The 24547-nt window shown below is 38.3% G+C and overlaps 1 protein-coding gene and 1 long non-coding RNA gene across 3 annotated transcripts in view; one reads left to right on the forward strand and one right to left on the reverse strand.

The window, feature by feature from the left end:
* Window positions 1-9973: 9973 nt before the first annotated feature.
* Window positions 9974-23354, forward strand: LOC147826981 (uncharacterized). The gene is made up of 2 exons (XR_015453123.1): window positions 9974-11660; window positions 13578-23354. It is a non-coding gene; the product is annotated as an uncharacterized LOC147826981 (long non-coding RNA).
* The window catches only part of Msh2 (mutS homolog 2), an 80676-nt gene continuing 70667 nt past the window's right edge, over window positions 14539-24547 (reverse strand). For both annotated transcript variants that reach the window (XM_004839408.3, XM_087216419.1), the window contains 5 exons: window positions 23107-23352; window positions 21876-22080; window positions 20174-20421; window positions 18051-18226; window positions 14539-14962 (listed from right to left, as the gene is read on the reverse strand). In XM_004839408.3, coding sequence (XP_004839465.1) covers window positions 14792-14962; window positions 18051-18226; window positions 20174-20421; window positions 21876-22080; window positions 23107-23352 — 1046 coding nt within the window. In that variant the 3' untranslated portion in view covers window positions 14539-14791. The remainder of the gene's footprint in view (window positions 14963-18050; window positions 18227-20173; window positions 20422-21875; window positions 22081-23106; window positions 23353-24547) is intronic.

Raw genomic sequence — 24547 nt, forward strand, 5'->3', positions numbered from 1 at the left:
CTTTTATTGGTACATTGTAGGTATACAACACAATTGCATTTCTCATTGGGAATTGTACCTTTACATAATGCATCTTGGTTCTTATTTTTTCCCCATTCCTAGGAAAAGGAGTCTTTTGAAACAATAGTTTTGCATGTTTCAGAACCTCACAAAGTAATATTGCCAAATTGATAATCTAGACTGTAATATTAAGGATTCAGTGTGGAAGCCATTTTCATGACTGCTTTGCCTGAGCCAGATAATGGTGAGCAGTAAAACACCACATTAGAGTTGATATTAAGTCCTAGTACTTATGTGAAAAAATGGATAGAGTAAATTTTGCTTGGTGGACAATGCATATTAAAATGGCAAAACTGGGCCTGACCTGAAAATAGATTGTCTTCATTAGATTTAATTATAGTTGACTTGACTTTATGCTGTATCAATTCAGTATCATTCATAAAATCTATGTGTCAAGGGCTGGGGATTTAGCTCAGTGGTTTCACTGCCTGCTGTGCAAGCACAAGGACCTGAGTTCGATCCCCAATACCAAAAAAAAAAAAGAAAATCTACGTGTCAACAAAATTCCAGGAAATAAATGAGAATGGCGATGTGATAATACAGAATAATTGCTGGGGATATAGCTTAGTGGTGCAGCACCTGCCTCAAAAGCGCAAGGTCCTGAGTTCAATCTCTGGTACCCAAAAAACCCCAAAAACCAACCAACAAACAAACTACAGGGTAATCATCACTAGTGGATTCTGAACTCCAAGGAACCAACTGCCATTGTCCTCCTGTTAGGACTAATTAGAAATTGTTCACTGGGAGTTCATCATTCTAAATTTAACTACTTAAAGGAATGGCGAATTTCTCTTTACCTTGTTGAGATGAACTAAATTCCCAACAGTATGATCTTCTGGTCGCCAAATCTAGAAATAGGATTAGGGCAGCCTACTCAAAGCCACCTCACACAGCCACCGCTGTATGGTTTGTGCCACTGCTGCATTTCCTAGATGGTTGGAAGACAGATGTGTTGGGGGGTATTTTGGTTTGGACAAATATTACACTAAGCTACAGTCCCAGGCTTTTTTTATTTTTTATTTTGCAACAAAGTCTTGCTAACTTGCCCAGACTGGGCTCAAACTTATTTTTTTTGTTTTGTTTTGTTTTTTAAATTAATTTTATTGGTACACTTTAGGTATACAATTCATTTACATTTATCATTGGGTGTTTGTACCTGTACATGATATATCTTGATTCTTATTTTTTTCCCCATTATCTATGCACCCTTCACCCCCTCTGCCCTTCCCTATTTACATAGATTTCTTTTCCACTTTTTTTTTCTCATAGTTTTTCCTTTCCTTCTTTTCCATTCCCCTTCCCCTCCCTTCACTCCTTCGTCTTTGGCCCTTTTTTCTTATTTCAAATTATCGATTATTCATTTTAATCATTTTAACTCTTGTTTACACTATCAGTTACAGTTTACACTATCAGTTGTTTACACTAGTGAAACTATTCGGTATTTACACGTGTGTCCTATTAATTTCACTTAAGAGTATGGCCTCGATATGCATCCATATAGCTATAAATGACTCTAGTTTTTCATTCTTTATGGCTGAGTAGTACTCCATTTTATTTAAAAAACCCACATTTTCTTTATCCAGTTTCCAGTTGATGGGTACTTGGGCTGCTTCCAAGCTTTGGCTATTACAAACTGTGCCACTATGAACATGACTGCACATATATCACTGTGGTACGATTCTTTTAATTTTGGGGGGAAGATACCCAGCAAGGGAATGGCTGGGTCAAATGGGACCTCTAGTCCTAGTTCTTTGAGGTATCTCCATACTGATTTCCACAGTGGTTGCACCAGTCTGCACTCCCACCAGCAATGGAGAAGGGTTCCTTTCTCCCCACAACCCTGCCAGCACTTGTTATTTGCTGATTTCTTGATAGCAGCCATTCTTTGTGGGGTGAGGTGGAATCTCAGGGTTGTTTTCATCTGCATCTCTCAAATGACGAGTGATGTTGAACATTTTTTCATATATTTGCTTGCTGCTTTTACTTCCTTGTCTGAGAAATGTCTGTTCATTTCAGTTGCCCATTTTTGAATTGGGTCTTTGAATTTGGGGGGTCTGATTTTTTTCAATTCTTTATATATTCTAGATAGCAGTCCTTTGTCTGAGGTACAGCTGTTAAAATTTTTTTCCCATATTGTAGGTTGTCTGTTAGCTCTGTTGGTTTCTTTTGCAGTGCAGAAGCTTTTTAATACAATGAGATCCCAGTTGTTGATTCTTTCTGCTAGTTCCTGTGATGCTGAGGTTTTGTTCATGAAGTCTTTTCCTATGCCAATGTCTTCAAGAGTTCTACCTAACTTGTCTTCCAGCAAGTTTAGTGTTTCTGTCTTAATAATTGTATCTTTAATCCACTTTGATCTTAGTTTAGTGCATGGTGATAGGTTTGGGTCTAGTTTCAATCTTTGGCAGGTTGAAATCCAGTTTTTCCAACACCATTTATTAAATAGGCTATCTTTCCTCCAATGATGGTGGTTGGCTCCTTTGTCAAAGATGAGGTGGCTGAGCATGTCTGCAGTTGTTTCTGCATCTTCTAATCTATTCCACTGATCCTCAGGTCTGTTCCTTGGCCAGTACCATGCTGATTTTATCACAGTAGCTTTGTAGTATAGTTTCAAGTTGGGGATTGTGATACCCCCAGCCATGTCTCTGTTGCTTACAATTGCTTTAGCTATTCTAGGTCTCTTCTGGTTCCAAATGAATTTTTGGATTGTTTTCTCTAGTTCTGTGAAGTATATTGTTGGAATTTCAATTGGCATTGCATTGAATCTATATAGTAGTTTTGGAAGTATGGCCATTTTCACTACATTGGTTGTTCCTACCCAGGAGCAAGGGATGTCTTTCCATTTTCTTGTATCCTCTTCGATTTCTTTTTTTCAGAGTGCTATATTTTTCAGTGTAGAAGTCTTTTTTTTTTTTGGTACTGGGGATCAAACTCAGGACCTTGTGCTTGTGAGGCAGGAGCCAGAAGTGTAGAGGTCTTTTGCTTCCTTTGTTAGATTGATTCCTAGATATTTCATTTTTTTTGATGCTATTGTAAAAGGAAGTTTCCCTAATTTCTCTCTCAGTGAGTCTGTTATTTGTGTACAAGAAGGCTATTGTTTTTTGAGTGTTGACCTTGTATCCAGCTACTCTACTGAATCTGTCAATTAAGTCTACAAGTCTCTTGGCAGAGTTTTTTGGGTCTTCTATGTAAAGTATCATATCCTCAGTAAATGATGACAGTTTAACTTCTTTTCCTATCTTTATTCCTTTTATTTCTTTCTCTTTTCTAATTGCTGTGGCTAATGTTTCCAGAACTGTATTGAACAGGAGTGGTGATAGTGGGCATCCTTGTCTTGTTCCTGATTTTAGCATGAAAGTTTTCCGTTTTTGACCATTTAGTATGATGTTGGCTGTTGGTTTTTCATAGATAGTCTTAATCAGGTTAAGATAAAGACCTTCTATTCCAATTTTCTGTAGGGTAATCATGAATGGGTGCTGGATTTTGTCGAATGCTTTTTCTGCATCTATTGAGATGATCATATGGTTTTTGTCCTTGACTCTGTTAATATGGTGTATTACATTTATTGATTTATGAATGTTGAACCATCCTTGCATCCCTGGGATAAATCCGATTTGGTCAGAGTGTATGATCTTCTAGATGACCCTCTGTATTCTGTTTGCCAGTATCTTGTTGAGGATTTTTGCATCTATGTTCATTAGGGAGATTGGCCTGTAGTTCTCTTTTTGGGTTGGGTCTTTCCCTAGTTTTGGAATCAAAGTAACACTTGCTTCCAGGAATGAATTTGGAAGTATTGCTTCCCTTTCAATTTCCTTGATGAGTTTAAAGAGTAATGGCAATAGTTCTTCTTTTAATGTCTTGTAAAATTCAACAGTGAAGCCATCTGGACCTGGGCTTTTCTTTGTTGGTAAATATTTTATTACATTTTCAATTTCACTCATTGTAATTGGGGTGTTTAGAATTTCTATATCTTCTTCATTTAACTTTGGCAATTCGTATGTATCTAGGAATCTGCCCATTTCTTTTGTGTTTTCCATTTTATTGGAGGTTCTCGAAGTAGGTATTGATGATCTTCTGGATTTCTGTTGGATCTGTTGTGACTTCACCTTTTTCATTCTTAATTGCATGTATTTGTGCCTTTTCTTTCCTTTTTTTGATAAGGTTGGCTAAAGGTTTATTGATTTTATTTATTCTTTCAAAAAACCAACTCTTTGATTCATTGATTTTTTTGTATTGTTCTCTTAGTCTCCATTGCATTGATTTCTGCCCTAATCTTTATAATTTCCTCTCTTGTATGAGCTTTGGATTCATTATGCTCTTCTTTTTCTAGGAGCTTGAGGTTCTGCATTAGGTTATTTACCCGAGTTTTCTCTATTTTTCTAATATGGGCATTCACTGCTATGAATTTCCCACATAGAACTGCTTTCATTGTGTCCCATAGATTCCTGTATGTTGTACTGGCATTTTCATTTACTTGTAGAAACTGTTTAATTTCTTCTTTAATTACTTCTGTGACCCATTGGTTGTTCAAGAAGGTGTTATTCAGTTTCCATGTGTTTGCTGGGGTTTTGTGGTTTCTTATGTTATTGACCTCCAATTTTATTGCACTATGGTCTGGTAATATACAGGGGGTAACTTCTTTTACATTTACTTAGACATGTCCTATGAGCTAACATGTGGTCTATTCTGGAGAATGACCCTTGTGCAGCTGAAAAGAATGTGTATTCCAATTTTGTGGGGTGGAACACTCTGTAAACATCTATTAAGTCCATTTGTTCAATAGCTTGGTTCAGTTCTAGAATTTCCTTGTTACCTTTTTATCTAGATGATCTGTCTATTTGTGATAGTGGGGTATTGAGGTCCCCCACTACAATTGTGTTAGTGTTTATTTGGTTTTTCATGTCTATTAATATTTGTTTTGTATAGTTGGGGGCATTTGTATTTGGTGCATATATATTTAGGATTGTCATCTCTTCCTCTTGGATTGTTCCCTTGACAAGGATGTAGTGACAATCTTTGTCTCTCTTAATTAGTTTTGGTTTGAAATCTACTTTGTCTGCAAATAAGATTGCTACCCCTGCTTTCTTCTGGGTTCCTGTGGCATGGAGAACTGTTTTCCATCCTTTTACTTTCAGTCTATGAGTTTCTTTTTGAGTTAGGTGTTTCTTGTATACAGCATATTGTTGCATTTTCCTTTTTAATCCATTCTGCCAGTCTATTTCTTTTGATTGGTGAATTGAGGCCATTAACATTGATGGTTATAATTGATATTGATTTATCCTTGTCATGATGTTTTATTTTTGTTGGCTCTTTTATTTCTTATTTTTTTCCCCCTTTCCCTTTAGTGTCTTACCTTGCCTGGCGGCTTCCCTCTGTTGGTCCTCATGGAGTTGTGACCTTCATTGCTTTTTTCTAGGATATTGTTTAGAATTGCTTGTAGTCCTGGTTTGTTGTTCATGAAATTTCTCAGGTGTTCTTTGTCGTGGAAGTATCTAATTTCCCTGTTGATTTTGAAAGATAATTTTGCAGGATACAACAGTCTAGGTTGGAAGTTATTTTCTTTTAGGGCTTGAAATACTTCACTCCAGGCTCTCTTTGATTTGAGGGTTTGTGTTGAGAAGTCTGCTGTGATTCTGATGGGCTTTCCTTTGTAGGTGATTTCTTTTCTCTAACTGCTTGTAGGATTTTGCTTTTCTGTTGGGTTTCTGGGATCTTGACTATTATATGTCTAGATGTAGATTTTTTTTTATCATGGCTAGTTGGAGTTCTATATGCCTCACTTATCTGTATGTCTAATTCTCTACCTCTGTCTGGAAAGTTTTCTACTATTACTTCTGTGAACAGTTTTTTTTATGTCAATTGTGCTTTCTCCTGTTTTTTCATAGATTCCTATCAGTCTTATATTACTCTTCTTTGCATCGTCTAGCAGTTGTTGGATTGATTTCTCATGGTCCTTTACTATTTTTAAGAAATCTCTATTTTCATGGTCTCTTAACCAAGATCCTGTCTTCTATATCTGATATTCTATTTTCAGATTCCCTTAATCTTCTGTGGATACTTTCAATGGAGTTTTTGATCTCCTGAATACGTTTGAATCTGTCTCATGGATTCCATTTCTTTCTTATGTTGGGCGATCATGGTTTCCATTTCTTTCTTATGCTGGGTATTCATGGCTTCCACCATGTTTCTGAGCTCATCTATTTTTTTATCTGTTTCTGTTCTAGACCCTCTAATCATGTCTTTCACTCTGCTCACCATCTCTGTGGATATCTGGGAGTTTATTTCTGCCTTGAATTTTTCTAGAGCCTCATTCATCTGTTTTGTTACTTCCTGTGCTATCAGTTCAGGGTATCCAGGTGGTTGGTTATGGGACTTTTCCATCTCATTTCCCCCAGGATTTACCCTTGGAGGGGTGGAAGTCTGAGTTTGTGCCTTGCTTAAATGTTTTCTCATTTTTGTTTTTGGTACTGTCCTTGGTTTAACTCCTGGGTTGACAGTTTGAAATTGCTTATTGTAGGTATCTTTGTTGCTTGTAATTAGAACCTTTATGGAATGATTGCTTCTCAGAGGTGTCTTCCAGATATAGCTGGTCTTTAAGTTTTCAGTCTCTAATGACTCTAAGGCTATCTCATTTTCCTTATACTAGGAAGGTTCACTGACTAGATCAATACCAACACCTTAGCCCAAGTGATTTAATCAGCAACACCATTGCTTCAAGTACATCTTTGAAAATGACATTTTGTGGTAGTTATTAATCTATCACCTTTAGCTGTGTGAATTAAATCAAGATCGAGGACCAACCCAACATAAAGTGAATAAACTCTTCACTATAACAACTTTACCTTTTGGGATGGGGAGTTAGAAGGGGTTGGGGAGGGAGGGATAGATGGGAAGAAAGATAGGGGAAGGTTAGCAGTGAAGCCAGAGGACACAGGTGAGAAGGAAAAAGAGAATAATAGGAAAATAAAGAAGGACTCCGAATGAGGACCAAAACAGGGACAAAAAGGGAAGATGAACAATGTGGGAGAGCAAGAGAGTGAGTGTAAGAGAGAGAGAAAGGAAAGAGAAAAGAAAGAAGAAAAAAAAGAAGAGAAAAACAAATATTTGCAAAGAGTAGGGGAAATATTAAAGATAAGAGGAGCAAAGAAAAGAGAAAAAAACCCAAAATAATAAAACTAATTTTGGGAATAAAAAATAACCATGAAGATGAATGGCCTCTTTCAGGGTATGTCCCTGCTGTCACAATAGACAACATGGGTTGCAGTGTGCAGATATAGGTCACTGAGTCTCAGCAAGCTAGTCGCAGACCCATGAGATTCAGGGAGATTTCTGGCTGCAAGTCCCAAAGCTCCCTGTCCTCCTGTAGGATTGAACTCTGCAGAGTTGTATTGCAGGTTCCAGCTGCCCTTACCCTGAAGATAGTTCTGGTCCTGATGGGAGGTGAAGATGACTCCAACTTACCCAGTACAGTGGTCGGTGGTCCGGTGTCCTCTGTGCCTTTGTAGCGTGGAACCAGGTGGCTGTACAGAGGAGCGTGGGGGTGGGGGTGTGTCCAGTGGATTGCTGCAGGGTCGCGGGCTGATTCAGCGCATTCCCCGCGACTCGCGACCTTGCTACGGCGTCTGCAGACCTGTCTGCAGCGGGATGATTCGGCGCGTTCCGCGTGACTCCTGGGCTCAAACTTGTGATCCTCCTGCCTTAGGCTCCCAGAGCACTGGGATTACAGGTGAGCGCCACCATGCCCAGTTGAGTTTGATCAAATTCTGAATGTTGTCTGAAGATGTAATCAGTACTCTAACAGAATGTGTTTAGTATGTGCAACACTGAGTTTTGAAGGGGAACAAGTTACCCTTTAAATACACCTGCCCTAGTCACCTGGGTAGCTAAGCATGGTTTTTGCAGGGAGGTGGCAGAAAATGCTGGGGCAAATGCAGAGCAAACGCTTCTCATTTCCCTCCTCTGAGAGAGTAGAGGCCCCCATCACAGCTCCAAGGGCTCACTGACCACACAGGCTCACTGCCTCCGCCTTGTGCCAGCACCTGGCAGAGTGTTCACAGCCTGTGGCCAGGTGCAGTGAGGAGTTCTCCCGAGCACTGGGAGAAAGCAGTAGTTCTGTCTGCTAAGGAATGTGAGGTGGGCATGGATGGGGACAACAGCAGAGAGAAAACTTATTTTAAGTTGGGCTGCATTTCCAGTTTTAGTCTAAAAATATGTGAATCACTGTGGGCATTTTCATCATCTTTGCCAGCCACACTCCATCTCCTTAACCCAAACACTTGGAATCCACAAGGGCAGTATGATTGCTTTTGGATATGAAAATTCTTTACTCATTTGTTCTTCCCCATAAGCTAATTAACAATGTTTAATTTATTTCAGACTAGGGCCTGGCTTTTCCTGACTATTCTTTGCATCATTTTAATCAACAGAATGTAAAACAAGCTTAAAGAGCCATTCAATACTGAATCAGCAGCTCATACCATATGCTGAGGGTAAAAACATACTTCCCCCAAAAAAGCTAAATACAGAAAGACCAAGGATATATTTAATACTCAAGAAGTCTAACAGGATGTGCTTAGTATGTGGAACACTGAGATTTTATGGGAACAAATTATTCCTTAAATATATCTATCCTAGTCACCTTGACAGCTAAATAGGTAGAGCCCAAGACTCTTAAAAATACACCCTAAAGCATATTTCCTTTACCTACTTTGTTACAACTTCAAAGCACAAGACAGTATTTTATGGGGGAGAAAACTCGTTACAAAACAGTTGCGTCTTGGATGGATTTATTTTTTTAAATGCAAAAACCAAGTACTTTCTCCAAAAAGTGGTTATGTGGCCAGGAAATCTTATGATTAACAGTATGGTTGGGTTCCAAATCTTAGATATTCACATATTCAGCTTTATTCTGGCATTACCCAGGTTCATGTTTGAGTGGGGACAAACAACCAAAGCACGTTACTATTAATTGGGGGGGGGGGGTGTACCAGGGATCAAACCCAGGATCTTGCTCTTGCCAGGCAGCCTAAAATTTTAAAATGTAAATGTCTTTGGTGGGTCAGAAATTAGTTTGAATTTTGCTTTACATGCACCATTCCAAAAGGAAGGGGACTCTAAATGAAGGCCTGGGTTGTTTCATTAGCACATTCGTGTAATAAGCACAGCCTAAATTTGAAACATCCTAAGTAGAGCTGTCATGTGTTTCTTCATTTTTCCAAAACGCCTTAGAACTAAACACTAAGCCTCTTTTAGAGAAATGAAAGTAGCCTGATTTTCAGAGCTTCATAGACAACACATTTTCTTGGAATCAACATGGCTCGCCCTATTTCTTATAGCCACATCAACTGAGACCACCAGCTGATTTCCATTTTAAACATGCTTTTGTGCAGCAATCTTAAAACACTCTTTCACAGCCAAGGGATGCAATGTTTCATTGGAATTTGAAAACTGCTTTCTTAAGTTATGTAAAATTTTTCCACTGTGACTAAAGAAATTTGCAAACCAATAAAGATATCCACATTTAAAAATTTTTTTCTGTAAGTCTGCCTTCTTTCCAAGCTTTTGGTTTGAAAAAAACCCCTAATATAACTCACTCTAAATTATCGATGATGAAGAAAACAGAGTAAAAACTGAGTATTTTAAAGGGCTCATTAGACTTAAATTCCTATTTGTCTCACACCAGCCTTTATGTGTAAAACAAAACTGTACAGCCTAACCGTAACTGTCAGGAAAGCACATGCAAGCCGGCAATCCCAGTGCTCTAGGAGGCTGAAGCAAGAGGATCATAAGTTCAATTCCTGCCTGGGCAACTTACTGAGAACCTATCTCAAAATTTTAAAAAAGGCATGGGGTTGGGGGGTAGCTCAATGCAAAAGCCCTGGGTTCAAATTCCAGTACTGGGGGGGTGGGGTGGAGAATGGGAAGGATGGAATGAAGGAAGGAAGGAAGGATGGGAGGGAAGGAAAGCCCTGCAAAATCACTAGTAAGGTCAAAGAGAATCCAGAAGCCCTCTAGAGATCCTAATCTGTCCTCTCCCCATCTGTGTCCCTGCCCTCAACAACCACTCCCCTGATGTACACACCCTTGGTTTTTTCAGTTGCCACTCCCTATGAACATCACCTATTTTAAACTCCCTATGAATGAGGCAAAACTGTATCCTTCTGGTGCAATTTCTTCTGCTTAACATTTCAGAATTCCATTGGTGTCATTTTGTGTAGCAGCAGTTCTTTTTCACTGCTAGGGTATTATGAACACTCTGGTGTATGTACAGTGCGCATAAGCATCTCTGGAGCATGCGCCCAGGATTTGAAGTGCTGGATTGTCCCAGGAAGATGGTCCCAATCTTACAAAGCATATACTTGCAGTTAGTCTACATCCTCTCCAACAGCTGGTGCTGTTTTTTTTTTTCAATTTAAGTAAAATTTATTGAGTGTCTATAATGTGCATGGACTTTTATTAGACACACGGAAATTCAGGCACAAAACAGAGATCCCTGGCTTTAGGTACCTTATAATCTAGTTAGTATGATACAGATTAAAAACAAGAGACAGACAAGTTACATGATAATGCTGTTATCAGCATCAACGTTAAAGAGCTGTGATTTAGGTGACCCAAAATGTTATCTGGTACTAAAATCATTTATAAAATGTATTGGGCCTTAGAACCCACAGCACTACAAACAAGGTTAAGTTTCACTGCAGATAAACAGTCACAAAGATGAAAACACACTGAAATACTTGAGAGCACTATGAATGATTTTTGTTATTTTGGATCTTTTGTTTTCTTATTATGGTCTGAAGCCTCCGTAATACCAATTTGTCAGACAGATGCATGTCATCTTGTTGTTCTAGATAACTCAGTAAATTTTCAGTCCATTCAAGTGGAGCTTTATGGCTAATATGCTTCTCAGGGTTCAGTTCTGCTTTTCTAGTCTTACTGGAAGGCTTCTGCTCAGCAGCTGTGGCATGGTCCTCAGCACCTTCACTGTCGGTCAGCACCTGACAGCCTGAGTCGTTACTCTGAGAGTCAAACCACTGATCAATATTCTCAATGTCAACGTGTTCACAGTCTTCTGTGTTCTGTAAAGCTGTTGCTAAGTTAGCGGCTAAAATGGCTCCTTCACCAGTGTTTATAACTGAATTTTCTCCCATTGGCAGGGAAACATTTTCTCCATGCTTTGGTTATGGTACTTGCTTTTATCATGTTCCAAGCCCTGGATACCTCATAAATTGCATCCAACACTAAGTTCTTCCAAAACATATTTGGCTCAATTCCTTCATCTATATACTTCTGAAGTCCTGCTCAGTAGTATCTTTTTACTGTGGCTAAAACTCCCTGACACATGGGTTGAATTAGACTTGTGACATTTGCTGGAAAATACTTCACAATTATTCTACCATCATCTGAACTCAAGTTCATTTGCATGTGGTGCTGTTACTTATAATGCTTATCAATGGCAGAGGGAGTTATCGATGGGTTGGAGTGGCCTGGGGCATGGTTTTTATTTTTCTGTCTGATAACCGAAGACCTTCTCATGTTTTTTTTGGTACCAGGGATGGAACTCGGGACCTTGCACTTGCAAGGCAGGTGGCAGAACCACAAAGGTAAATCCCCGGCCCCTACTTACTTTTTCTTTGGTGAAGTGTCTGAAACTTTCCAAAATGGCCTTGATATGATTCATATACAGTGGACCCTTGACTTATGAACTCCATTGGTTCCCAAGGGGTGGTTGTAACTAAGTCAAGATAGCTGAGATCTGGATGTTTACCTGGGTAAATTCTATAGATACCAAGAGGCAAATGAATCTTCCATGAACCCAAATTGTTCGTATGTCAGGCTGGTCATAACTTGAGGGTCCACTATACCACTATACCATGATTACTCATCTACCATGTAGAATTCAACAAGCTTTGGTATATTCACAGATCAGCACAACTAACACTAATTTTAGGACTTTCATCTCATAAACACTACTCTTTGGCTACCACTATCCCAGCCCTAAAAACCACTGCTTACTATTTCTATAGCTGCATTATAAAATGTTATACAAATGGAATCAAGTCACGTGTAGACTCATGACTGATTTTTTACTAGCACAATGTCTCCAAGTTTTACTTTTTTTTTGAGACAGGGTTTGGCTAAGTTGCTAAATTGCCCAAGCTGGGGTCAAATTTACAATTCTCCTACCTCAGCCACTCAGTGCTGGGATTAAAGCTTGCAATCCCTAGCATTACCATGTATCACTACTTCATTCTCCTTATGCCAAATAATATGCATTACATGGATATACATTTTTCTCCCACTGGTGGACTCCAGAGTTGTTTCCACCTTTGGCTACTTGTTATAAACATTTGTGTATGTTTTTGTGTGGATATAATTATTTCTCTTACAAATACACAAGGAAGAACTGCTGAGCCTTACAGTAACTGAGAACATGCCAGACTGTCTTCCAAAGCTGCATGTTTTTAGGGGTTTGAGACAGGTTTTTTTAGGGTTTTTTTTTTTTTTGCGGTACTGAAGATTGAAGTCAGGACCTTGTGTTTGCCAGGCAGGTATGGTGCCACTGAGCTACATCCCCAGCCCTGAGACAGGTTCTTGCTATGTAGTTCAGGCTGGTCTCGAACTCACGGTGATCCTCCTGGCTCAGCTTCTCAAGTGTTGAGATTATAGGCATGTGCCACCACACTCAAACTTTCAATTTCTCCAGATCCTTGCCAATATTTATCTGACTTTTTAACTATCCTAATTACAGTTAGTTTGATGTATTATCAATATTATTTTCATATATATCTTACATTTCCTTGACCTGCATCTTTTTATGTGCTTACTGGCCATTTGTATATCTTCTTGGAAAAACAAACATTTTGCCCAGTTTTTAATTGGTTGTCTTTGTTGTTAAGCTGTATGGACTCTTAAATGACCCTTTTCTTAGTGATTTTATAGTTCTTTATTCTGGGTATAAGTCCTTCAATATTTTATGTGATGCTAGTATGTTCTCCCACGGTGGATATTGTCTTTTTACACTGTGGTCCCTTTTTTTTCCCGGGGTGCCATTTATTTATTTATTTGTTTGTTTATTTATTTGTACTGGGGATCGAACTCTGGACCTTGCACTTATGAGGCAGGCACCGGAATCACTGAGCTAAATCCCTGGCCCTATGGTGCCTTTTAATGAAAGAAGTTTTTTATTTCAATATAGCTAAGTGTATTAAACTTTATAGATGAGGGGCGGGGATTTAGGTCAGTGGTTTTGCTGCCTGCTGGCCAAGTGCAAGGACCCGAATTCGAATTCGATCCCTGGTACCAAAAAAAAACCAAAATAAACTTTATAAATGATTTTTGGGAGGAGTGCTGGAGATTTAACCTGTGATAGTTAACTGATTGTGTCAACTGGAGTAAGAAATGCCCAATTCAATTGACTCAGCAGTTCTGGGTGTGGAAGACCCACCTTAGGGAGGATTGTCGCCAAAATGGTATAAAAGGGAAAGGAAGAATGAAAGCTCACTTCTGTTTCTTTGGAGGAGCTCCAGTCTTTGCCTTCACCTTGGACGTCATCTTCAGCCTTCCAGTGCAGACCCTTCACCTTTGACTGGATCCTTTCGATCTCTAGGATGCATGCAGGCAGACCTTTTGTATTCTTCCAAACCTGACTCTGTGGGCGGCCACTGTAAGCCAATCTTATAAATTCATATATATTAGTATAACTTGCATTAAGTCTGTCTCTCTAGTAAGCACTGACTGATACACAATCCATGCTAGGCAAGCACTATACCACCGAACTTCATCCCCATCCCTTTTTATTTTTTGAGACAGGGCCTCTTTAAATTGCCTAGCTGGCCTCAAACTTACGAAACTCCTGCCTCAGCCTTCCAAGTAGGTGTGATGCAAGCATGCGCCACCACACCCAGCTTAGGATGTTGTTGTCTCAAGGAATTCTTCCTGAAGCCAAAGACATACAAATATTTTTTCTATATTATCTCTATAGAACTATAAACACTAAAAGCTTGATAGCTTTGTCTTATATATTTGATTTAAACTTCACTGGGGTTAATTTTTATGTATGAGATGGAGCAGGGGTCCAATTTCAGCAGTTCCCATATGGATGACCCACTATCCCATTGCACAACACTGTCTTTTCTCTCCATATTATTCTGCAAATCCAGCCACTAACTTTTCAACTTTTTCTCTTTCCTATAAAATAAGGTTGGTAGACTACATCAGTGTTCCCAATCTAAAAGTCTTTTGTTAAAATCAAGATTTCTAAGTCTTACCACAGATTAGGGGTGGGAGATGGCAGGTGAGGTAGAAGAACACAGTAGGACTCTGGGTTAATAAAATTCCTTGGCTAATAAATACATAGCCAACTTGGCTCCTGTCAACAAATGAAAGATCTTTTATTTTGACAAGATCTCTGGGTACTTATTTATTGGAATAAATGTGGATAGAAGTTATATTGCAAAGAAATACAACACATCTCAAATTCCACAAACTATATGAGCTTTATTTATAAAACTGAGCGTACTGCCTATTGCCCATGTCCATTTAAATGGTCATCAGTTACACTCTCCATTTTCGAAGACCTTTGAAAATGTACTCAGATAAAGTATTACTAAATATTTCAGTTGATACCCCATGGACATTGGTAGTCAACACTATGGAAAAAGGGTTAATATAAAACAATACAAAAGCATAACAGATAGCTTATCAATATTATCTTCAATCCACTGGAGTTTTCTCACGTAGTAACCTTTATTCGTGAAATGATTTCATTCACAAAACTGTTATTCTTTGCCATCACCTCAGCTTTCAGCTGTTTTAACTTTTCTGTGATGTTTTCTTCTGACATTTCAGTAAAGGGCACTTGCTTCACCTTGGATAGAAACTCCTGAATGATTTTTTCACCTTGCTGAAAAACATGTCAACATCCCAACAGTCACTAAAAGTCACATCAGATAGCAATGAATTGAATTAAATTTCAATCTGAACATGCTATTCAGTATTTAGAGAAAATCTGTGTAAGTGTGCAGAGTCTAGAACACACAGCAAAGCCCTCAGTTGTTATGAATTTCTTCACAGAAAATCATTAAAAAGACATGTATAAATTTATTTCTGGTTGCTCATGACAATGGAATTGAAATTTTACAGGTTCTCAAGTTCCTCTGCTTTTATAATTGATATATAAACAATCTTGAGTAAAAAACTCAAGGTTTTCAAAAAATATTGTAAGACACAAACAACACCTGAAATTCTGTCTGTGTCTCACACACACACCACACAACACCACCACACAAGATGGTTCTGTTTTTATTTTGCTACCCAGTTACTGTTGTCCCAAAGAACATGGTTATTATTTGCTATGTGACTCTCAGGCAAATTCCTTAACTCTAATTCCTCATGTACAAAATGGGGATATTAGTATAACTAACCTCACCAATTTGTTGTGAGAATTAAAGAGTTAATGTGTAAATTGTTTGGAATAGTTCCTAGCAAAGAGTAAGAGCCATGTCAATGTCTATTACTGCATGTGAAGCAGAATTAAATAGACTGCTTTTCACACAAGGGAACTAACTGGTAATAAATATCTTAAAGATAAAAGGTAGATATCCAGTTGATAAAATGAAGAATACTTCTTTATTAAAAAGCAATATTGGGCTGGGGATTTAGCTCAGTGGTTCCGGCGCCTGCCTTGCAAGCACAGGTCCCGAGTTCAATCCCCGGTACCAAAAAAAAAAAAGGCAATATTTATTTCCCCCAAATAAATATTAAAATCTAGGCTAATCATCAATAGTTATGTATTTGTCTCCTTCAGCTTCAAAACTTTTCAAAATATATTCTAATTAATATTAAAAAAAAAAATCAAAAGTACATAGCCTCTGTTCTAATTGGAAACCAGGGATTACACAAAAGACCCTGCCTCATCCCAGATCATCAGGAGCTATGGGTCTAATACATTAAAGTGCTGACACAAAAATCATCTTGAATTCAGGATGGCAAGTTAGGATGAATTTCTCCTGCTTGTCAGCTAGAACACATAAACCTGTACCTTACCTATGAAAACCACACATCATCTGTCCTTCAAGTAAGAAAACAAAATTCACTGGGTAAAACTTAAAAATATGACAAGTAAAAAGTTGTCAGAACATACCACAGTAAATGCTGCTATGACCAGGCAGTGCATTAAGATTCTCTTATTTTTATTACTAAAGAGCAAACCTTTAAATTTTTAAAAAACCCAAGTTACTCAGATGTTATACCTTTTTGCGTGAATATCTAAATTTGACCTATTACTCACAGAAGGCTCAATGTAAGATTCACTTCTCCCATGAGAAGAAATATCCTGTCCACAACTTTCTTTAATAAACATTTGCCGCGCAGCGTGTTACACTCTAAGACATATTCATTATTCTTATCTCAACTACATTCTAAACAAGTGGAGAGCAGGAATTATGAACTATGTCTTTTCATTTTTTATCATCTTACCTAAGTACATATATAATTTAACTGGATATATATAGCTCCTTTGAATGATTGGTTGTTATTTATTTATTTTGGTTTTCTTGGTTTTCTGAGACTAGGTCTTGCTATGTAGTCCAGACTGTCCTCAAACTCTCATCATTCCTCTTGCCTCAGCCTCCCAAGTGCTGGGATTACAGGCATGTGCCACCATGCCTGGCTTCAGGGATGAATTTTGTTTTTTAACTTTCATTTGCATTTATTTTATGCCTAATTTATTTCTGTACCCTAAGTTTTTATTTCTTCAGTTTCTTCTGGGATATCTTTTTCTTCTGTGCAACTTCTGCCTCTGGTTTAGGGACCATTTGTTCCTTTTCAGTAAGGATCATCTCACTGTGGCAGGGGGGAGCTCATGTAAGGGTTAATCCGACCATGAACTCTCTAAGTACAGCAGTGCATCTTGGGTGCTTTGTTCACCTGCATATGTTCAATAAGGATCTACATCTAAACCTTTAAGTTCAGCATCACTGCATTTTTAAGCAGGTGCGGCAAATATCAGCACTCTTTCTGGGCTACTGACCGTGTCCAGCCCCACTGTTTGGCCTGGGCATGACTACCAACTCCACCATTGTAACACCGGAATGGCACACATCGCTTCTTGAATGTGACATCCCTCAGATACTTGGTGGCCTTTTGGATATGCATACCCTTGATGACCTGGGCAGTTTCACAGGTGTTCTTAAAGTGAACATGAAGATTCGAGCCTCTTGATTTGCATGATTTTCTGGGGTTTTCTGGGTCAAGAGCAGCAAACCATTTTCATAGGTTACCTCTGGTCGCTTACAGGAAGAGCACAAATGAATTCTTTTTTTTAAAACTTTATCGAGTCTGTCCAGACTTTTTTTTAGTACCGGGGATCAAACACAGGACCTTGTGCTTGAGAGGCAGGCATGGCACCACTGAGCTAAATCCCTGGCAATGAATTCTTTTCTTTTGTTTTGGTACTGGGGATCAACAATGAATTCTTGATCATCCAAATATAAGTGAAACCAAAGAGAATGATCAAAAAGTAAACATGACAGCCCTCCCAAGGCTGAGGCAGGATTGCCAAGAGTTGGAGGTCATCCTAGGGGACATACTGAGTTCAAGGGCAGCCTGAACTATAAAGTGAGACCCTGTCTCAACCAAAAAACCAAAACCAAAACCAAAACCAAAAAAACCCCAAAACAAATCAAAATGTACACACTAGAACAGTGGTGGCGAACCTACAGCATGTGTGTTATTATGCTTTTCTTTTAAGACAAAAGACATTGATTTGGAGTTGTTTTTCTAAACTAAAACCTCAGTATTCAGGCTTAATTGCAGTGTTGCCACTTTGCCATAAACAAGTGGGTTTTGGGTTGCAGTTGGGCACTCGGTCTCTAAATGGTTCGCATCATGCACTAGAATCACATAGGGGAAAGAAAACCTCCTCATCTTGGTGACCCGGTTTATATAATAACACAAAGATATTAAATAATCACAAAAACAAACAGACAAACCTCTCTTTCCAGACAGTACTTCTTTGCTACTGGTTCCATGTCATCACGAGGTTGTGAGGCACCAATACTCTGGAACTCCTCAAGTTCCAGGGCTTTCTGTCTGGCAGACTCTATCACATGCCGAGGGAAATTAGCAAGCTCTGCAACATGAATCCCAAAACTCTGATCACAGACACCTACAAGAAATTTGGGAAATGTGCAAGGGGATAAGGTAAAGAGAAACAGCAATTTGTATAGATGGATTTATGCTTTCTTGTAATTATGAAACTTAACTTTCAATTATTTCAAATACATTAGTTAAATGTTTCAGAGTAACTTAGATAAAAGAATTTTAATTAAGCTGCCAATGAAAAGTGATTTGATTTGGTACACAGTGCTGTACTTTATCCTTGAAAAAAATTAAGAGCAGAAGCAAAGCCTAGTATCTTAAAGCACTATCTCTCTGCAGTTTTTCTTATTTCATGAGGGAGTACTAAGGAGGGAGGAAAAAAAGGGAAAACATACAAAAAAACCCCACTAATTAAAAGTAGCATTTAATTCAAGATATACTGACTTGTAACTAGTAAGTGGTATGGCCTCTGGATCTACCCACACCATTATCCAGAGATGGTCACTCAAGAAAATCGGCTGGATGGACTCACTAAAGAATTAACAAGATTTTTCTTGGAAAAGTTGTTTACCATTCTTATGTAATCTCACTCCGATTCTGAACTAAGGCAAACAACTGAAAATTAAAAAAATTTTTTTAGGGGGGGTATCAGGGATCAAACTTGGGACCTTGTGCTTACAAGGCAGGTGCTGGAACCACTGAGCAAAATCCTCGGCCCTGAAAATAAAATTTAAAAATAAAATAAAATAAAAGTTTTGACTCAAATAAGTAGTAAACTTATATACTAGGTAGCTTATCTTCATTCTCATTTGGAAAAAAACTGAGTTAAGACAGTCTTTCCAGGGGCCAGGAATGCAGCTCAGTGGCACTGCACCTGCCTGGCAAGTGCAAGGTCCTGAGTTCAATTCCTGGTACAGGGGAGAGAGAAGATAGTCTTTCCAGGTATTTAATAAAAGTGATGGTTGCAAAGTTATTGAGCTTCGGATGCATCAGATGTAAAATAATAACAACAACAATAATTATAATTATTGGGGCCGGGGATTTAGCTCAGTAGTTTTGCCGCCTGCTGCTCAAGTGCAAGGACCTGAGTTTGATCCCCGGTACCAAAAAAAAAAAAAAAAAAAAATTATTATTATTTCATGGTGATGGGGAACACCGGGCTTCGCACATACTAGGCAAGTGTTCTACCATTGGAGCTGTATCCTCCGCCCTGTAAAAAAAAAATTTGACGTAATTATTTATCCCATGCACTCTAGAGCTGGCCATTTTGTACATTAAGAGAAGTAAACAAAAATAAGTAGAAGCAAATATCTTATATACATCCACAGTGAGGAACAAACATATCTCTATCCTCTCCATACTACATCTGGTCTTTTAAAGATATTCTGAAGCCACTTCTATCATATACAAAAACACATGATTTAAATCCACTACAAGAACATGTATTCCATAACAGCAATAATATCAAATATTGTAACTAAAAAGGATTCCCACTGAAGCATAAATAACAAAGAACAAAGAACCAAGGACTATGTGCAACTGAGCTGTTTCTATAACATAACCTTAAAAATAAAATCAATTACAATACATTGTATTAAATAATAACACCTAGGGCTCTGGAACTTCAAAGCATATTAATTATTACCTAGTAGCTAATCTGACAACAAACATACTGCCATGGAGATATGTGAATTGGTGATTGTTTCTGTTACTGCTTCAGAATGAATGGTCCTATCACAAGACATAGAAATATAGGTAAGGTACAGTGTTCCTGGGCTCAGACTGGAAAGTCAAGGGCACATGTGTTCTATACAATGATTTAAGGCAATCAGTGATGATTTCAAGTGCGGTAAGTTTCCCACTGTCACATTCTGTTTTGTTTTGGTTTTTGGTACCGGGGATTGAACTCGGGACCTTGTGCTTGTGAGGCAGGCGGTGGAACCACTGAGCTAAATCCCCGGCCCCTACCACTGTCACATTCTGAAATTACTGCCCATGAGTGGTACAGACTCACCTTTCTTCACCTGATACAGCATAGTTAAGGTCTCATCAGTGGTCAGTGCTGTGACATGTAGATTATTAACAGTTGGTATCTGATTGGCCAGTGCAGTAAGTTCATGAAAATGGGTTGCAAACATGCAGAAAGCACCAATCCTTGTTGCAATGTAATCTGATATAGCCCATGCTAAACCAAATCCATCATAGGTAGAGGTTCCTCTTCCCAGTTCATCTATGATTATTAAAGAATCTTTGGTTGCAGACCTGAAACATGTAATTACATGACAATTGTCCATGACATAAATGTGGTAAGGGAAATAATAAAATTAAGACATATGTTGGGAAAGACACACAACAAACATAACAGATTAATTACCTTTATTTATAAGAAAATTCAACAAAGTCAGTAAAACTTCCACAAGGAAATGGGGATGGACATGAAAAACAACTGATGGATGAGGAAACAAATGCTGAGTAAGTATTTTTTTAAGTTACCAATCAAACTAGTAGGAACCAAATAAAGCAACCATCATTCATTCCACACCAATCAAATTAGTCAAATAAAGTAAATCAGACACAGGAGCTCAAATACCACCTGGTTTCTCTTATATGAGAAACCCAAAGCATACACAGTTTAAAGAGCAAAATAAAAGAGATAATAGGAAACAGGGAGATAAATCATTTGCAGATGCAAAGGGGACCAACTGATGGGGGGAGAGTTGGGTGGAGGAAGGGGAAAGAAGGAAAAATAATTAAGATATATGAACTCCATGTACCAACTCTCTAAGATGAATGTAATCATTATGTACTGCAAACATGTACTAATAAAATTTTAAAAATAAATTTCTAAAAAAAGGACCAGGGGCCGGGGATTCTGCCGCCTACCTGCAAGCACAAGAACCCGAGTTCAATCCAATCTATTACTGAGTGTGAACAGTGGAAGCAAAATTATAAAGTGAGATTTATAAGGTGGGCTATTACCAGGAGCCTTAAGGACACAACTTTAAAAATCACAGTATTGGGCCAGGAATTAGCTCAGTGGTTCTGCCGCTTGCCTCACAAGCACAAGGACCAGAGTTCGATCCCTGGTACCAAAAAAAAAAAAAAAAAAAATCACAGTATTTGGACTGGGGATTTAACTCAGTGGTAAAGTGCTTACCTATACCACCAGGCCCTGGGTCCAATCCCCAGGACCCCATTCCCACCCTGTGAAAACGTGTATAGCTATCACCTATATCCACCCCCATCACCCACTCTGATGTACTGGGAACTGAACCCAGGGTCTCATGCATGCCAGGCAAGTGCTCTACCACTGAAGTATATCCTTGGTCCCTCACACTCTTCTAAAAAATTTAAGATGGGGTCTTGTTAAGTTGCTCAAGCTGGCCTTGAACTTGCAATCTTCCTTCCTCAGTCTCCCAAGTATCTGGGATTACAGGCATGCTTCAATATCCCCAGTACCTCCCTGCTTTTTGAGATAGGGTTTCTCTATGTTGATCAGGCTCATCTTGAGCTCCTGGGCTTAAGAGATTCTCCTGCTTTAACCTCCAAAATAGTTCGGACTACAGATCTACTGACCCTTTAAAATATTTAAAGTTCACAGGGAAACAATTATTAAACTGAGCTAAACAGAACAGATGTTTCATGGATGAATTTTCAAACGTACTTTTCACGAGATGGGACACTTCCATTTTCAAGGGACTGGAACATGTACTTACCTGAGGATGGAAGCAGTTTCCAGCATCTCAGCCATGAATGTGGAGACTCCTTTCAACTGACTGTCACCAGCCCCCACCCGAGCCAAGATGCAATCCACAATGGACACTTCCGCTGACTCGCACGGCACAAAACAGCCAATTTGGGCCATAAGTACTATCACCCCAGTTTGGCGAATATATGTTGATTTACCTCCCATATTGGGGCCTATAAAGCAAATATATCAAAAAGCAAGGTCATTTTATTTCTGCTACGTAATAAGTGGACTGCTAGTGCTAAATTGTACATTGATGATTAATTACCTAAGTCACACCAATATGGCTAAAGAGAAGTAGAACCACAGGCTACCAAAAGACATGAATAAAGTCACTGCCCATATTTGCCCTGCTAAAGTAGAGAAACCTGTACATGGGCCTTTCATCAGCCTAAGCCAGAAAAAAATATTTTACTCAAAATTTTGGTCTCCACCTTGTGAGTACCTGGAGGTTAACTTAATGACTTCCAGAAAAGTAGTGCAGGCCTACCTGATTCCTTAGTCAACATTCTTACTCGTTAGTAATCCCAATTACTAATGAATGGACTGATATGGTCAAATTCTTCAAATTATCTAATAGTCCACACTAAAGTCCTAAGACTTGACACTTACCTTGGCAAATGTGTAATTTATTTTTTAGGGTCAAATCAAATAAACAACATAAAAACTAATTTGGGGAAACAGAATACAATCATAACTATTTCCCAAATACATCTGTCCTAAGACTCCTACTTCCCTTTTCTCCTAGAATGACATTAAGAATCCTCAAAACACCTTAGCTATCACATACTATGTCTACATGCAAAATTGTTTTGAGTTTCACATGAATACAGTGCCATGTCTGAAAAGAAATGCTACCCTAAGCTGAAATTCTTCTGAAGCCAGATCCTGCCTGTCCTTCAGTGACCTCAATATTGAAAGGACTGGCTCACAGGTAATCTATGTGAATGAGGTGAGGTACATTTTTACACATGCTTAGTACAGATGTTTCACATGAATACAATATTCTCATAAGCTTTATAACCCCCTCCCAAATCTTCCCTCTATTTCAAATGTGAATATATTACAAAATAGAATAACATGTTCTTTTTCTAGTATCCAGGACTGAAATTTTTTTTATCTGCTTGAAACATATTTCTAATCTAACATAATGAAGTTATATGTTACTCCTCCAAAAGCTCATAAACTAGTTTTTTTACCAGTAATGATGTGAAACATCTGTTTGTCTTTTTCAAAGTGCACATCATTAGGAATAAATGCAATTTCATCTTGAACTTCGACACAAGCATGCCTGGATGCTTTCAATATGATTCTTCCTTGACCTTTCTCCAAAATGACTGGTCGTACATATGGAACAGGTGCTCCGTTTGACACATGAGCAAAGCTGACAACAGCATCTAGCTGAGCTAACACATCATTCAGTGACTGCATTGGTTCTACGTAGCCTGTATAAAAATAAAAACAGAAAGTGTACACAGGAATATCAAATAATAAAAAACACATATAAGCTTTAAGAATAAACTTAGCTTCCTCACTGGGAAGTTGCTAGAATGAAACTTGAAAAAAATATCTAAAATTTAGGGCTGGGGATTTAGCTCAGTGGTTTTGCCGCCTGCCTCTCAAGCGCAAGGTCCCAAGTTAGATCCCCGGTACCAAAGGGGGGGGAAAAATCTAATCTAAAATTTAACATGGGGGTAAAATGTTTTACTATATTCTTCCCCAATGTAAACACTTTTCAAAAACTAGACTGTGATGTCTTCTCTTACAAAATTGAATAAGACAGCACACCATCAATTTCTGACACACTTTTCCTCAATTTTAAGAATCTGAAAACTGGATAGCACTTCATCATCATCACAAGAAATGTGCAAGCACTTAGTAGCAAGCTGTAATGAGACTGTCAAGGCTTCTGCATGTACAAACTGTAAGATTGTTAGCTGAGCTTTATTTTTTTTTAATCAGTACCAAATGTTGAGAAATTTCAGCATAAAATTAGATCTCTAATTGGCATTTAAAACATTTTATTCTGGTACAGCATTAAAACTAAAAGCTATTACACACATTACAAAGTCCCTGGACACGGGCTAGACAAACCATGTGAAGACAGTAACAATGGCCAAAATTTTTAGAATAGATTCTAAATGTTATTTTAGGAGCTGGTGTAACAGAACATGAACATCAATCATGTCAAATGCTTCACCGGACGTTCAAAGGAGAAGTGCTTTATTTTAGGAAAGTACCATGATGAGTTTAATCAGATGGAAGGAAATTTGATTCATTTTTGCCTCCTCTGTTCCTCATAAAAATGATAAAATGTTTTGACAATAAAAATTACCTTTTGAATGGCCAAGTACAAGGTTCTCTTCTTGTTTCACTGTATTTTTAAAATGTATTCCTTTTTTACCTAACAGATTTTTTTAAAAAGGAAAAGACTAGGGCTGGAGATTTAGCCCAGTGGTTCCGCCGCCTGCCTCACAAGTGCAAGGTCCTGAGTTTGACTGCCAGTACCAAAAAATTAAAAATAAAAATGAAAAGACTTCACACTAACTGTATCATGTATCAACCAGGAACTTCTAGTACTTAATTAAACATTAATCGAGTGCTTATTATAATTATTTTTATTTTGTAGTGCTGGGGATC

This window comes from Heterocephalus glaber, unplaced genomic scaffold (genome assembly GCF_053883595.1).
Source record: "Heterocephalus glaber isolate CG9 unplaced genomic scaffold, H.glaber_assembly_v1.0 deba00001457, whole genome shotgun sequence".
In the NCBI taxonomy this organism is placed as follows: domain Eukaryota; kingdom Metazoa; phylum Chordata; class Mammalia; order Rodentia; family Bathyergidae; genus Heterocephalus; species Heterocephalus glaber.